The sequence below is a fragment of the Triturus cristatus genome, chromosome 11 (assembly GCF_964204655.1).
Source record: "Triturus cristatus chromosome 11, aTriCri1.1, whole genome shotgun sequence".
Classification (NCBI taxonomy): Eukaryota; Metazoa; Chordata; class Amphibia; order Caudata; family Salamandridae; genus Triturus; species Triturus cristatus.
In genome coordinates this window covers 1111795115-1111811269 of record NC_140594.1, presented here as the reverse complement: position 1 = coordinate 1111811269, position 16155 = coordinate 1111795115, and the positions used below count along the sequence as shown (strand labels likewise).

The window sequence follows — 16155 nt, the reverse complement described above, 5'->3', positions numbered from 1 at the left end:
CATATATCTTCTCATAGGACTGCATTGACTGCTTTCTTGTGAAAATTGTTTTAAGTGTGGAGTTGGTCTTGTATGAGAACTTGAAAAACTGCAAATATCTAAAAACTGCTTTACTTACTTTTTCTCTAGATGTCCCAGTGTGATATCTAGGCATATCACACTGAGTAGAAAAAGTAACAGTAATTTCAACTGTATTCAAAGTATTTACAAACCTGTAACGAAGTCATTTTCATTCAGCTTGCTTGTATTGATCAACCTGCCTTGAAAAGAACCATTTACACTTACCTGTACCAGGCTTGCTTGGTTCTAGAAAATAAATCTAACTGATATTTTTATGTAAACAAATTGGTCTGAGTTCAGTCTTTGAGTGTGTGACACAATTTGCTGCCTGAGTGTGTACAACAAATGCTTAACACTACCCTCTGATAAAGCCTTACTGCTCGCCCACACTACTGCAAATAAAGAGTAAGGTGCTATCTACTTTTACCTCTGCCTACCTTTGGGGTTCCACTGGACATTGTGCCCACTATACCTCATTTTGGTATAGTATATACGAATCCAGCTTCCTACAGACTGTCTTGAACGTTCTGTATTTTGAAGCCAACCATGTTATTTTTAACCCTCCTGTATTTCAGAGTTCTACTGACTGGTGCAGATATGAACCTTGCTGCTGGCCGCCGGTACGGTCTGGTTGGCAGGAATGGCTTGGGAAAAACCACACTTCTAAAGATGATGGCAAGTCGGAGCCTGCGGGTGCCGTCCCACATTAGTATCCTACACGTGGAGCAGGAGGTGGCAGGAGACGATACAGGAGCATTGCAGAGTGTGCTAGAGTGTGATACAGTGCGAGAGAACCTGCTGAAGGAGGAAAAGGAACTAAATGCACGCATCAATGCTGGCAAGTGAGTCGTGGGTATGAGGGAGCTTTTGGAAATTATTCTTTAGATAATTGTGTTGGCATTTTGCACATCCAGAAATGGATTTTCATACTCCTTCAAATCGGATAAAGACAAGCACCTGGATTCTTTGAAGCATCTTACTATGGTGAAGAAAAACTATAGACAACCTGTTTGTAATTACAGGGAAAAAGAAAAGTCCCTACCATGGAATCCAAATCTGGTTCATGTGCTTGTAATAATATGCCGGCTTCAGAAAAGTCCTCTAAACGCAAAAAAAATATACATTTTTACATCGCAAGGGCTACAATTTTTTTTGATGAAGGGGAATTTTCAAATAGTGGTTTGTATGTTTTTTTCAGGGTTTGTGACATTCTGGTATTTTTCAAACCGTTTCAAAATAAAATCTTCCTTTCACAAAATCTCTTCTTGAGCAGCTCTGGGATATCTCCCTAGATTCTCAAGTTTGTGACTTTTATGTGCATTAATAACCTATACAGGGGCAGTTTCTCTTACCTATGTTGTTTAAGGAGACACGAGTGGCTGTTTCCAGGGGGCTCTCAAAGTGAAATTCTAATCTGAAATCAAACTGGAGATGGTGTTAATAATTTTTCTTTTAGTGCTAGCTGAATTTGGCTTGTCCCCACCCCTGTGACTAAATAGGTTTCAGTAGGTTCCTCAGCACAGCTTGTTTATCTTTTGAAGGATCGCTTTGAATATTTTAAATGTAATGCCTGTATCGTTGGAATTAGTGGCACTGCTACTTTGCAGCCATGTATGATCTTGCAATCGTGGATGTTTTAGTAGTGCTCAAAAATATCAATATATTTGTTTGCTTGGCATAACCTAACCAGGTAAGGCTTGTTTATCGGCTAGATTAAAACAGATAGGTGTGCTGATGCTTCACCTGTAATTGTTCTCTCATTCTGCAGAATCCTTGGAACGGAGAGTGTCCGGCTAAGCGAAATCTATGCAAAGCTGGAGGAGATTGAGGCAGACAAAGCTCCTGCCAGGTATGCTTGGAACCCCAGAGTTTGTTTTAGGTGTGTCTGTCTGTCACCAGAAAGATATGTCTGAGGGACTGATCTCTCACTTCCCCCTTGAAGATTGGCGGGGAACCTGGGCCAACAACTCTTAGAAGCTGCCTTTTCAGTGTGTTCCCCTCAGACCAAGACTCTACAACCTTTCGCTCTAATATAGTGCCGTTTACTGTGAGGTGCTTGGATGAAGCATGTTGTTTGTCTGAACTTAAATCTGACAAATTTCGTCCTCTGAAGTTTACCCTTAATTCTCTTCTTTGCAGGGCGTCGGTGATTCTGAATGGGTTAGGTTTTAACCCCAAGATGCAAACTCAGCTAACCAAGTGAGTCTCCATATCAATGATCTGGGTGTTTTCATTGCTTTGCATGTGTACGCTATACATGAGCCACACAGTCAGTTTTGTGATGGTCACATGTTGGGAGCTTATGTGAACAGGATAGATTTCAAATAGATGGTAAATACTTGTTTGCATTTTATTTGATACAGATGTTTGGATCTGTCCTGCTAAATACAGGATTTGAGAGTGAACATATGTTATATTTACATATCTATTTAAATGCTTATTTTACTATGGTTTTAGTTCTTATGGAAGAACATCTGGTATTCAGATGTGTGAAGTTAAAGATTGCATGGCATTGTTACTTAGGGAATGAGATGCAATAGAAGCACTGTGAAGCTCCAATAATTTTGCTTTCATGTGGATTTAAATTAGTGAATTACTTCCTGTGTTGCTGAAGGATTTACTTCTACATGGTACTTCTTAAATATATTAGGCATTGCTGGTACCTTATTAAACTGTTTTTGTGTTTTTTGTATTTCTGCCCACCGCTAACACAGTGGATTGTGCCCTGCTCCCTTGTTTATCTCCTCTGGCCAAATATGGCTTGGAGGAGAGCCAATCTGTGACACTCTGCATCTGTGAGGTTATTTGGAAGCCATGGGATCGCAATAATATAATAATAGGTGTCTGATAGCCATATGAATTTAGTCCATGGCTCTTGTAATTGTACTTTGAACCACTTGTCAATTGTCTTCTTGTGATGGCAGAGAAAAAAAACTACCTCTAAGACCCTGATTACAATTTGGTAGGTTAATTCTGTTCCGTGCATAAATAGGTGTTTATGGCAGAATAACAAGTTTGGTTTTATTTAACTCTTCCGATAATTATTGGATGCGTTAAATAACCCAACATTTGTTACATTTTGGCAGGTCAAGCCTGACAAAATTTAGCAGGGGAAAAGTGGACGGTATTTACCGTACCATGCGGATTTTGGTGTGTTAAACACCTTACTCCACATGATATTCCCCGTTAACTCGTAATAGGTGCTATTTATTGAACCCAACAGGTAGCTTTTACTGATTATTAGGCATGTTCAATCTGTGATTTTTGCTACATCGGCAAAGCACAGTCTACCAATAGTTTGACCTTCTACGGCTGTTGGCATTCTGGGATTGGTAATCTCTACATGTTGTCATCGCACCACAATTTTCTGAAATGTTTTAAAAACTTTTTCACTCCAATATTATTTTTGTATACTGTTTTTGTTAAGGTAATTTTCGAGATCACTTTAGGAACTGCATTTTTGTTTTTTCGGCAAAGCTTGTTTACCATTTATGCTGTCATTTAAGGCACACAATAATATTGCTTTGCACTGAAAGTATTGGGCATACGATGGTTTGGCCCTTCACTTGCTCTTTATTCACTGTGCAAGTCTTTTGGTCAAGTTTTTGGTTATAGTGGTGCAGAATACTACGGTAAACAACTTATTCTAGCTGACGTTTTTATGCTGAACTGGGAAGCTGCATTATAGGGCTATAGTGTTGGCATCTGAAGAATCTCCAAAAAGCACCATATTGACCAAGCACTTGGCCATTATGGAACTTCAAGATCATTAGCTAATTAATGTGACTTCTGTAGTTTGCAAAGCCTTAAATGTCTGGCAGTACTTGAACATTCAAAGATTGGTTTATGGTATTGGTAAAAGAGTCAGTGTGGTAATTGATCAACAAAATGTTCAGGGCGGTTGGGTGGAAGTAATGCACAAGTAAGCAACTTAACTGGCCAAGCCATGAATAAGTGATGTGAAAACATTCGGACTGGGTACTTGTGTAAAACGTGTATGTCTTAAACACTGACTCCAATCTCACCATAATTCAGGTTCAGTTGCTTCCTTATAGAAAGCGCAAATGTCCTCATTGGCTGCTTATAGTCTAGCTACACCATTCTGAATGATTACAAGTTTTGAACGAGTTTTGTAGGAAGATCATTCTAAGGAGTCGGTTTAATGAAGCTAAGAGTTGGTGATTACTCCAGAGTGACATGGTCTTGTTTGGCTACGTACAGGAGAATACTCTCAGAAATATTTTTTAAAAGCAAATACTTGTGCTTTTAATCCCTTTTTCTATATTGGTATTTTATCCTCTTCACACTTCTCCATATTATCTTGTTGAGCCTTAACACAATACCACTCCCATTTTCATTCTCTATCCATCAATCAATCAATCAATCATTGCATTTGTAAAGCGCGCTACTTACCTGTGAGGGTCTTAAGGTGCTGGGGGTAGGAGATGCTGCTACTGCTCGAAAAGCCAGGTCTTGAGTCTTCTGAAGGACAGCAGGTCTTGGGTCTGCCGTAGGTGGATGGGGAGGGTGTTCCAGGTCTTGACGGCGAGGTGGGAGAACGATCTGCCGCCGGAGGTCGCTCGTCGGATGCGGGGGACTGTGGCAAGGGCGAGGTCGGCGGAGCGGAGCTGGCGGGTGGGGGTGTAGAAGCCGAGTCGTCTGAGGTACACTGGTCCGGTGTTGTGGAGTGCCTTGCGTGTGTGGGTGAGGAGCTTGAAGGTGATCCTCTTGTTGACGGGGAGCCAGTGCAGGTCTCTCAGGTGGGGTGTGATGTGGCTGCGGCGAGGGATGTCTATGATCAGGCGTGCAGATGCGTTGAAGCAGTTTCAGGAGTTTGGCTGAGGCTCCGGCGTAGAGTGCGTTTCCGTACTCCAACCTGCTGCTGACGAGGGCCTGGGTGACCGTTCTTCTTGTTTCGGTGGGAATACACTTGTAGATCTTGTGGAGCATGCGGAGGGTATTGAAGCAGGAGGAAGAGACGGCGTTGACCTGCTTGGTCATGGAGAGGGTGAGTCAAGGATGACCCCTAGGTTGCGTGCGTGCGTGTGTGGTTGGTGGGTGTTGGAGCTGTTCCCAGTGCAGTCTGCCACCAGGAGTCATCCCAGGCCGAGGGAGTGGGTCCGAGGATGAGGACCTCCGTCTTGTCCGAGTTCAGCTTCAGTCTGCTGTTCCTCATCCATTCAGCGACTGCCTTCATTCCTTCGTAGAGGTTGGTTTTGGCGGTGTGGGGGTCCTTGGTGAGGGAGAGGATCAGCTGGGTGTCATCGGCATAAGAGATGATGTTGAGGTCGTGCAGGTGGGCCATGTGCCATGTAGATGTTAAATAGCGTTGGGCTGAGGGATGAGCCCTGGGGTACGCCGCAGATTATCTCTGTGGCTTCGGAGCGGAAGGGGGGGGAGGCGGACACTCTGTGTTCTGCCGGAGAGGAAGGTGGTGGTCCAGTCCAGGGCCTTCTCTTGGATACCGGCCTTGTGTAGTCGTGTGTGTTGTGTGCGGTGGAAGACCGTGTCGAAGGCAGCTGATGGGTCCAGGAGGATGAGGGCCGCGGTTTCTTCGTTGTCTAGCAGGGTCCTGATGTCATCGGTGGCGGCGATGAGGGCAGTTTCGGTGCTGTGGTTGCTGCGGGACTGGGACGGGTCCAGGATGCTGTTCTCCTCGAGGTAGCCGGTCAGTTGTTTGTTGACTGTCTTCTCGATGACCTTCGCTGGGAACGGGAGCAGAGAGATGGGCCGGACGTTCTTGAGGTCCTTGGTGTCCGCCTTGGGTTTCTTGAGCGTGCTTCCAGCTCTCCGGGAAGGTAGCTGTCTCGAAGGAAATGTTGATGGCTTTCCGGAGATGGGGTGCGATGGTGGTGCTGGCTTTGTTGAAGACGTGGTGAGGGCATGGGTCTGACGGAGATCCGGAGTGGATGGTGGTAATGATCTTGATGGTGTCGTCATCGTGAATGTTGGTCCAGGAGAGCAGGCAGTTGGTGCGGATGGTGGTCGTGGGGGCGAAGGTCTCAGTGGTTGTCGGGGCGGTCGTGGCGTTGAAGCTGTCGTGGATGTTTGCGATCTTGCGATGGAAGAAGATGGCCAGTGAGTCGCACAGGTCCTGCGAAGGTGGGATGTCGTTGGTGTTGGAGCTGGGGTTGGAGAGTTCCTTCACGATGTTGAAGAGCTCTTTGCTGTTGTGTGCGTTGTCGTCTAGGCGGTCTTTGAAGGAGGTTCTTTTGGCGGCTCTGATGAGGTGATGGTGTCTGTGGGTGGAGTTCTTGTGGGCTGTGTAGCTGTCCGATGTTCGTTCCCGGAGCCAGTTCTTCTCTAGCATTCCGGCAGGTTTGCTTGGAGTCCTGAAGGTCTTCAGTGAACCAGCTGGCTTTCTTGCTGGTGTGGCTGTTGGAGGGTTTCTTGAACGGGGCGAGGGTGTTGGCGCAGTCGTCGATCCACTGCGGGTGGGCTCTGGGCGAGGGTGGTGGTTAGCTGGTCTTCTGTGACTTTGCTCCAGCAGCGGCGAGGCATATGTTGGATGCAGTGGTGCGTGGTGGGTTTCCGGAAGGTGAAGTGGATGCAGTGATGGTTGGTCCAGTGGAGTTCGGTGGTGTGGTTGAAGGAGACGTGGGGGCTTGTGGAGAAGATGGGGGTCGAGCGTGTGGCCGGTGGAGTGGGTGGGTGTTGTGACGAGTTGTCTGAGTCCGAGGTCCGCTAGGTTGTCTATCATGATGGTGGAGTTGGTGTCGTTGTTCTCAAGGTGGTAGTTCAGGTCCCCGAGTAGGATGTAGTCTGTGGAGGCGAGGGTGTGTGTGCTGACGAAGTTGGCAATGGCGTTGCTGAACTGTGGTCTGGATCCGGGGGTCTGTAGACAAGGGTTCCTCTGAGGGTGGTGTTGGGATTGATGTGGATCTGGAAGTGCATCAGTTCGGCGGTGCTGAGGGTGTCGTCGGTGTTGGTCGAGACTCTGAGAGTGTTCCCGTTGACTATGGCGATTCCTACTCCGTTGGTGCGGTCCCTGCAAGTGATCTTGTAGCCTTTCGGGATGGCTATGGCGATGTCTGGTGCAGAGGAGGGGTTCAGCCAGGTCTCCGTCAGGAAGATGACGTCTGGGGTGGTAGAGTCGAGTAGGTCCCAGAGTTCAACGGCGTGTTTGCGGGCGGAGCGGGTGTTGAGAAGAATGCATCTGAGGTAGTTGGATTCTTGTCTGGTCGGTGGGTTGGTGGGCTGGATGCTGGTGAAGCTGCAGTTCCAGCAGGAGAATGGTCCTTGGGTGCGCTTCGGGGCTGCCAGGAAGCAGGTGTGTGATCGTCTGGTGTTGAGTGCGTAAAGGGTGCTGGCATCGTAGCGGAGGCAGGCATCGTGGCGTTTGTGGGGGCCAGGGGGTCTGGCGCTGGGCACGGACGGGCGCAGACGGGCTTGACTTAGGCGCGGTCTCCATATGAGGGGAGGCGGGAGGGAGGAGCAGCTGGGAGGTAAGAGCGGGGTGGCAAATGGGAGAGCAGGGGGGCAGGGCCGCAGGGACACAGCGCGGGGAAAAAACGGGTGAGGGACGGCGGGGGAGCAGAGGGAAAACCGGGCACAGAAAAGGAATGTAGAAGGAAAATTGAGGCAAAGCCAAGTCTAGCAAAAGCAATACAGCAGCGTGGGGAGCGACCGACCTGCCTGCGATGACTCCTGCCAATCTATTTAACTCTGAAAAGTTAAATCATCACTCTGTCAGGTCTTTTGAGGGGGCCTGTTTTATTACACTTTCACTGAGAAGTTGTTTCTTTTCACAGAGAGTTCTCTGGAGGCTGGAGGATGAGGCTTGCACTAGCCAGAGCTCTGTTTGCCAAGTAGGTATAGCTCGATGATGACAAATATTTCCATACTGATTTGTTTGTTAGTTTTACTGTTGATTGTGTTCTAACACCTTGAATGATTGTGAAGGTTTCATTTGTTAGACTTTTGTATTGTAAGTTTTCTTCATTGTATGACTTTTTGGCATGTTAACTTTACTTTCATTGTGGCACAATTTCTTAGCAGCACCCATTTCAGCTTCCTGCAGTCAAACAAGGCTGCATTATGCCATCTGAAATGTAAATAGTTTTTAAGTTTTTGATACTGAAGGATAGCTCCATCCTGTTTCATAGCCTCCATTGTACAAAAATTGGCTACTTGTGTGTGATGATAACTTTGTGATGCTATCTATTTCATGCTGGAGAGACTGGTTACTCATAGTGATCTTCTTACCTGCTGTCTCTAACCGCCTGATCTTCACACACCACAGAGTAAAACACAGGTAGTGATATTCCTGGATCTGACTATGGATTCCTCCATCAGACAAGACTCCCATAGCTCAGTCTTCTGGAGGTGGCAAAGTATGGACTCTGATCTTCTAGGTTAACCCAGAAGTTGTCCATACTTAGCTCAGAAAACGTACATTTTAGAAAGTTTCCTTTATGCACTTCTTCTTATGCAGCAGGTACTGCTTGCTACTCTGCCAAAAGCACACAATTGTAGAGAGGATCTTTTGTTGACTAAAAATAGATCCTTTAAAATATGGAATGCTTCAGCAAATAAATCCTTTAGAGTTCAACTCAACCCATTCTACTGTTAGGGAGGCAACTTCGGTACTCAGTTTGTTGTTGCTCCTTAAAAGAAAATGAATATGGTGTCAAGGGACAGAAAGTAGTTGCATTCACTAGATTCACGGCCGAACAGACAAAGTCTCGAGGGAGAGCTCTCGGCAAAGGAGTTAAGTGCAGCACTCCGGGAGATGGCATCCTGTTAGGCGCAAGGCCCCGATGGGCTACTGGTTGAGTACTATCAAGCATATTCAGGGTTACTCCTTCCCTGCCAGCTAGAACTGCTCCTGGAGGCATAGGAGCAGGGGATACTACCACTGTCCGTGCATGAAGCTCAGATAGTTATGCTCCCCAAATGGGGTAAGGCTCCGCTGGGCCCTGCTTCTTATAGGCCCCTGTCTATGCTGGGTGTTGATGCAAAAATCCTTATGAAGGCTCTTGGCACTAGGCTCCTCACCAAGGTCACTCATTTAGTACACGAGGCAATGTTTTATCACTTTCGATGTTGAAAAATCTTTCAACACCCTTGATTGGGAGTACCTCTGGGAGGTTCTCCGGAGAATGGGGTTGGACCAGAGTTTGTGTCCTGGGTGAAGCTACTCTATACTTGTCTGGTGGCAAGAGTTCAGACAGTCCCCGTGGTGTCTGAGCGTTTTACCATTGAGCGGGGTACTAGACATGTCAAGGAGGTAGCAAGCAATGTGAGATTGAAACTCGCACAGTTTTATTACCTACACCACGCCTACCTGACTCCCCTACGATTACACAGGATCAATAGGGATCGCTTGGCAGAGTGCCTGAGCTCTCTATCCTTCACTGGACATGGGAATGTGATGCATTATGAGGGTACTGGGAGGAAGTCTTGAGTGCACCGCAAGGGGTCGTGCAGATATCAGTGGAGACCTCTGTGGAACACTGCTTGATTGAAGTGCCCCTGACACCTAAACGTTGGACCAGCATATGCCATAGCTTCGCATTCCTGGGACTGATGCTACCCAAGTATGGGCAAATGCACTGTCTTTTGCTAGACTATAGTTAGCTTACAGTGGGCTTGGACCCTGTCTATTGGTTGATTTCATTGTCAATCTAATTTGCTTGCTTATTTGTTAGTGTGTTCCCTGAGCACTTGTCCTTCCACTGCTCCCTTTTCAGAGAGTATTATTTTTTTAAGCATTCTACAAGAGTATGTGTCTTTTCCAGTAGCCTCCCTTGTAAACGTCTCCCCGTCTGCCGCACTCAACATGTTGCTCTTTCACTGCCTGTGTAATTCTCCCCTGCCCCTATTGTGCTTATACCTTGTGTTTGTTTGCCCTGTTTGCTCCCCCACCTCCACTTTGTGCTCTCTAATCCGTTCGCTCCCACCGCTTTACCCTCTTTGCTTACGCTCCTCCACTCATGCCCTCAGTCTTTCCTTCAGTCACGCCCTCTGTTCTTTCACCCCCGCACGTCCTGTGTTCCTTCCCCCCCCACCCAGCCCATCCGTGCTGCTCCCGCCTCTTGTGCCCTCGTGTTCTTTCATTGTCCCTGCTCTCCTGTTGCTCCCCAGCCCTCCATGATTCTGCCCAACCACCCTGTCCTCTGAGTTGCTTCTCCCCAACTGCACTACTTTTTTTATCTAAATTGGATTGGCAGATCAAAAGGAAAAAAGCTCTCCGTTTAGTAGGTGTCAAAATGGCACAGTCAAAATGACTTGGGCAGTCATATCATAGTTTTTTTTTCCTTTTTAAAAATGAATCAAGGCCATGTTGCAATATGTTGAGTTGGTGAAGGAATTCCCACTTTTGAATTTATTTTATGTAATCAATGGCTGTACGTGGTAACTATTTGGAACATTCCCTTTGCCAGGCTGATAGTAATCCACGCTTTGTGTGGCTGTTTCTAATAAGTATCTGAATTGCTTTTCATGAGTATCTTATGCTTTTCCCCTTACACAGGCCTGACCTTCTATTGCTCGATGGTAAGTTTCTGTTTATTCCTTTATCTTAGCTGGGCAGGCGAGGCCTCTCATTTGTTTTTTAGGGAGAGTGGTGACTAGATCAGCCGTGATTTATTCTAATTTGTTTTGCTATGGGATGTCAGTGGAGAATAATGTTCTTGAATTCTATCAAATATTTAATTGCTTTCACATGGAGAAGAATGGGATGCAATTTAAGCGGACTTGGTAATGGGCATGTTGTAAAATGGGTTCTGAATTGGCTCTCGATAGATTAATACTACTTGTAGAAAGGTGGCCACCCTGAGGAGATGTATGGGATTAGTGGGTAGCAAAAGGATCACTACTTGGATCGTTTTTCCCAGTATGGCAAGAACATTGCAGGTGTGTTAGAAGGTTAAGTAAATTGCTTTGTAGATGACACTGATAATTGTAACTGGTTAATACCCAAACAAGTGTGAGGATAATTTGAGAGTTTTAAGAATGTTTGGAGTGATAAGCCATGTGGTGTCTGAGTCATGCACAGTCATACAGTTGGGTGAATGAAACCAGTGGGCACGTAAAAACAAGCATTTGCAATGCAATAGGTCTCGCATTCACACGATTTTGAGCTATTGGCATTGTAAATGACAATGCCTTCTATTTATGTTTTGGGTTTCAAAACATAAATACAAGGCATTCTCATTTACAATGCGCCGTAGAAGCAACTAAGCTCCCAAGGACGTCAGAATGGCCACGGAGCTGCTCCTCGCGACAGTCGAAGCAGGTAAGCATTAAGCACATTACTCGGCTCACGCACTGTTTTTGAAAAACAACGCGACAGTTAAACTGCCCAATTTAATGCGCGGCGAAAAAAAGAAAAAATAATGCCGAAAGAAACAAAAGTTAAAATCCAATACAAAATCTGCCTCCTCCAGTATTTCACACCCTCCCCTTCATGCCTATTGTGCCCCAGTGTTGATGGGCCAATATTGTATACGTACAGAGGGTTGAAGGAGGAGTGGGCATGTTCTACCACCGACACGAACCATGCTCCCCTCACCCAGCGTTATATTTCTAAATTTCTATTTTTCTGGTTTCCATTTCCCTATTTTTTTTTTTTTTTTAAGTCTCGCCTGGCGAAAGGAGTCCACCTTTTGTAATCCATTCTGCGAGGGCACTCATGCACGCGTCTGCAATGGACAAAGATGGCTGCTCTTGCCATTTGTCCATTGCATACAGCATGCGCGTGTCTGTGGGACTGTGGACAGTCCCACGCCATTTTATTGCCATAGCCACAAAACGATGCTTTTGCGGGTTATTTTTTTTGTCAGTCCCCCCGGGGCACAAGCAGGCATCCACTTCTGTCTTTTTGCTGAGATCAGCTGTCCTCACAGAAGTGGATGCCTGCTTATGCCCCGAGGGTACTGCAGGACAGCCGTTAGCATTTGCAATGCAATAGGTCTCGCATTTATGCGAGTTTGAGCTATTGACATTGCAAATGACAATGCCTTTTATTTATGTTTCAAAAACAAGAATAAAAGGCATTGCCATTTGCAATGTCAATAGCTCAAACTTGCGTAAATGCAAGACCTATTACATTCCAAATGCTTGTTTCTTTTATGCTCCTAGTGGAGGCCTATGCCAGTGGGTATAGGGTAGTTTGTAAAAACTGGACTCATGCACCGTGTTGCTAGCATAATGCTTCCCAAACGTGTTCGCGAGCTTTTGGTTCACTGTGTAGTCAGGCTATTAGGTTGTTTGATGCTTGTCCGTTTGTGACTTTTGATAATTAACACGGGCGGAGTCTACAATATTTTGAAAAAATACCCAAGTCATTTACATGCATTGGTGTGCTTTATAAAGAATTGATTCGGCAAAAAAAAACAGAAAACGCCTAATTTCTCGTCTTTTTACGTCTTGCATGTCTTTGTCCTCAGTCCGGCAATGTCCTGGCATCTGCATAAATAAATATGTATGTGATTGTACTTACGGGCGCAAACCTGCTGAGAAGGTAAGGCCAGAAGGGCACCTGCTACTTTATTACTTCTGTCCTGGCCGTCCAGCACCTAGACATGTAATTTGGATGGGGCTTAAGCTGGCCCATAAAGTGGAACACCTATGAATGCACAAACATGAATGGGGAACAGGGCATTTACATTGATCAGAAATACTGTGTAACACCCAATAGGATGTGGTTAATAACTCAAATACACAGGCACCGAACCAGCTGTGCTGCCTTCTGTGTTGCGTCACCAGTTAGTAGATCTCTAGCTTTGAATTTAAATGCACTCGGCAGAAGGTGTGCAGTGTTTTTCTGCTCAATAGATTCTATTTTAAAGTAACAGTGTTCCTCCTTACCCCATTCCTCAAGAAAACAATTTTACAACACAATAAACTGGGGCGGCTGGCATGGCTAACAAAGAAAAGCATCACACTTACTCAGGAAATGGCCACGTGCTTCCCCCATTAAATGTACCTGCGGCCTACACTCCACTGTCTCAGCCCTTCATGGAAACCTCTCGCTACTTCTTAACCACGAGACACCTCCGCCAAGCGCTGAAGATGGCGGCGACACGTGCTCATTACAAATGTTACCTCTCACCAGTACCCTAACCGCCTTTGAGACACAGGCCTTCATTCCCATGCGTCTTCCTGGTCAGAAAGGCATAGTATTTAGGGTGGGTTTTTTTCCCCTCCAAACCTCAGCGCATTTAATGCCAAAGCCCGGAGTTCACTAAATCTCATGCGTAGTTCTGCGGCTCCAGGAAAGTCAATGCAAAGAAACGTGTACTTTAACAGTACCCCTTATCGCCTAGGCAGTGTCACAAACACCTGTTTTACTAGTCGCATGCGTCTTTCAAATAGTCAAAGTGTATTGCATCTGTACTTTCATGACATATGGCGTCATTGTGCATTTTCCACATGTTGATTCATCATATGTGTGTAAAATCTACTTCTGTTCATGTGTCAAGCATGTATGTGATCATATTTCGATATAGGCGCGGCATCAAAACCCCCCATCTCTCGCTCACTCCCACACCGACACGTATACCACAGGCGCGCACCCCCCCCCCCCCCCCCAACAGATACACACAAACAAACAAACAGAAAAACAACTTAGAATACACTCCATAATTCAGACACCGAAGCACGCGGACACGAAGAAACGTACACAGAGACACAAAGAGGCATACACAGAGACCGGTAACCATATACATGCAGGCACTTAAATACAAAATAATACACTGATTTGACCACCTGTACAAAGTAAACACACATATTTAAACACTTACACAAAAATGTAAACTTCTATACAAAAATAAACTTTAAGATTAAAAAACGTTGCTACAAACAGAAATAGCTACATGTTGACGCATATAAGCATTCAGGGCTACATATCCATTGGCACGAATATCATACACATGCCTCCTCGAACACATACCTGTAGACACATACTGACCATAATAGCAGTGATCCCCGCCCTAGGTCCCAGTACTGACATCGGCTAGAGACTTGCGGCTCTTGCCGGCCTTCGGCTGCCTCTCCCGGCTTCGGCTGTCTCTCCCAGCTGCAGGCAGGCAGCTCTGACCGGCTACAGACAGACCGCTTCCCCTGGTACCGTTTGCCTTGCACTCCCCTCCTCGGTAGGAGAATAACTCTGCCTCATTCCCAAACATTTCCCAAGCATACGGAGCAGCTGGACCGCGCGGAGTGCGGGCACCATGAGACTTTCCGACACCCTGTGGCCGCGCTCATGATGATGGAGGACAACAAGCAGCTGGTGCTGCGCATCAGTGGGGCGGTGCAGCCCTGTGGCCGGGAGGGGAGCAGCCTGCGGTGCGAGCTGAGCGTCTCCGAGCCCTCGGACATGGAAAGCAACCAGCATGACAGCCAAGGTGAGCGTACGGAGCAGTGCGGTGCCCGGGTGGTTGCAGGGCAGTACGTCTAGGAGTGCTGCGGAGCATCTGCACCGGCCATTAGACTGGGGGCGGAAGTCCATGCAGACCCGGGGTGGCGGAGGAGCATCTCCACGGGGCATTATATCTGAGGATGCCTCTCTCGGTGCAAGTGGGGCGGGGCACTACTTGGCCCGTTAAAGGCGGGTATACACCTGGGGGAAATCTAACCCAAACCAAGGGATACAGCTGATGACACGCGGGTTGTATAACGGGGCACCACATGGCATCACAGTAGGCAGCTAGCTAGTGCGCCTATTGCTGCCCATTGCCACATTTGTGCTGTCCTCAGTGACGGGTTTAACGCCTCGAGAACTCAATGATATAATAGTCGTGTCAGGTGCTACAGTGCTGTGCAGAAAAGACTGACGACTACCTGTTTCGAAGGAACGCCAAAAGAGAAGACACGGAGGCCTCCTGAACCGCCAAAACCTGACACCCAAAGTCCCCACTGAACCCGTTGCCCCCCGCCCGAGTTGAAGTGGGCCACTGGTGTCAACAAGGTCCCCCAGCCTGCCAGAGCTAGAGTCCATCATGGTTTCACCTCACCTGGACTCCCCGACGTCGCCTGCAGCCTCTGCAAGCAGGCCCCCTCAGCCGCAACTACTCCGGTAAGGAGAAACTTGATACCCAAGGACACCCCTGCACCCATCACCCATGGGCCTAGGAGAAGAGAACCAACGGTGCCCCCATGTCCCCGAGCTTTGCAAGGCCTGAGCCCACTTTCTGGTTCAGCCCAAATGGCTTCCTAGCCAGAGTCTGCAGCCTCTTTTTACAGTGACTGATCCCCATTGAAACGCTTTGCTCTCCCGATGCCGAATTGCACCCAGCCGCCCTCGTGCCACTGGTGGTGTACTGTTGGTTCTATCTTGCATGTTGCCCACCACTCACCATAACTCCTGGCGATTGTTCATATAAGTTGATGTGCTATACCAGTGTGCTGAACTTGTTCTTTCTTCCATAGGATAACATTGCAGATCTAAGAAATTTTAAAGTGAAAAGAATTTATATTGAAAAACGTACTTGCCTGAACAATTTTTCACTGATGCCTAAACAAACATAAAGATACTTCCTATTTAGATATATTTGTGCGGTTCTCCTGCTTGAGTTGTTTTGTCATTTATTAATCATTGTGTGTATTTGCAAATTTCTGGCACTCCTCTGTGTTACGCCTAAGGCTGCTCGACCACACTACCCCCAATAGAGCATTTTGGGATTGCATAGCAAGCCCCTGTACACTTGATAGGGAACCCCTGGACTCTTACACGGTATATCAACCTATTGATATATGACATAAAGAGCTAGGTTCCTACAGAATGCATTGTATGGTGGAATAAAAAGGTATCCCCCACCTGTCTAGTCATTTGCCATAGAATGAAATCCCCACCGCCAGCAAGTCTGACCAATGATATAGCACCCATAACTTTGTAATCTGTTGAAGGGCATTGCAAACTTGCTACTCTACTGTGCCTCCAGTCATTCATCAGTTAGCTGGCACTGTGCCTGCAGCTTTGTTCCCAGTAACCGGGTGATAAAAAATGACCTTCACAGTTATTTCAATATTTGCAGTCTTTTCTCTGCATTTTTAGGTCTTGCCTGATCCAGCGCATGCGCTGGTCTGACCGAGACATTTAGTATACAGGTTTTCAAAGTGCTGTCCGTGGCCTAAAGCTTGCGTTCACGT

The 16155-nt window shown here is 46.6% G+C and overlaps 1 protein-coding gene across 1 annotated transcript in view; it reads left to right on the top strand.

Moving 5' to 3' along the window:
* Nucleotides 1–16155, top strand: part of ABCF3 (ATP binding cassette subfamily F member 3) — a 127466-nt gene that overhangs the window by 31573 nt on the left and 79738 nt on the right. The window contains exons 7-11 of the mRNA XM_085635605.1: nt 636–902; nt 1829–1909; nt 2200–2259; nt 7812–7868; nt 10535–10557. Of these exons, the coding sequence (XP_085491731.1) occupies nt 636–902; nt 1829–1909; nt 2200–2259; nt 7812–7868; nt 10535–10557 (488 nt within the window). The remainder of the gene's footprint in view (nt 1–635; nt 903–1828; nt 1910–2199; nt 2260–7811; nt 7869–10534; nt 10558–16155) is intronic.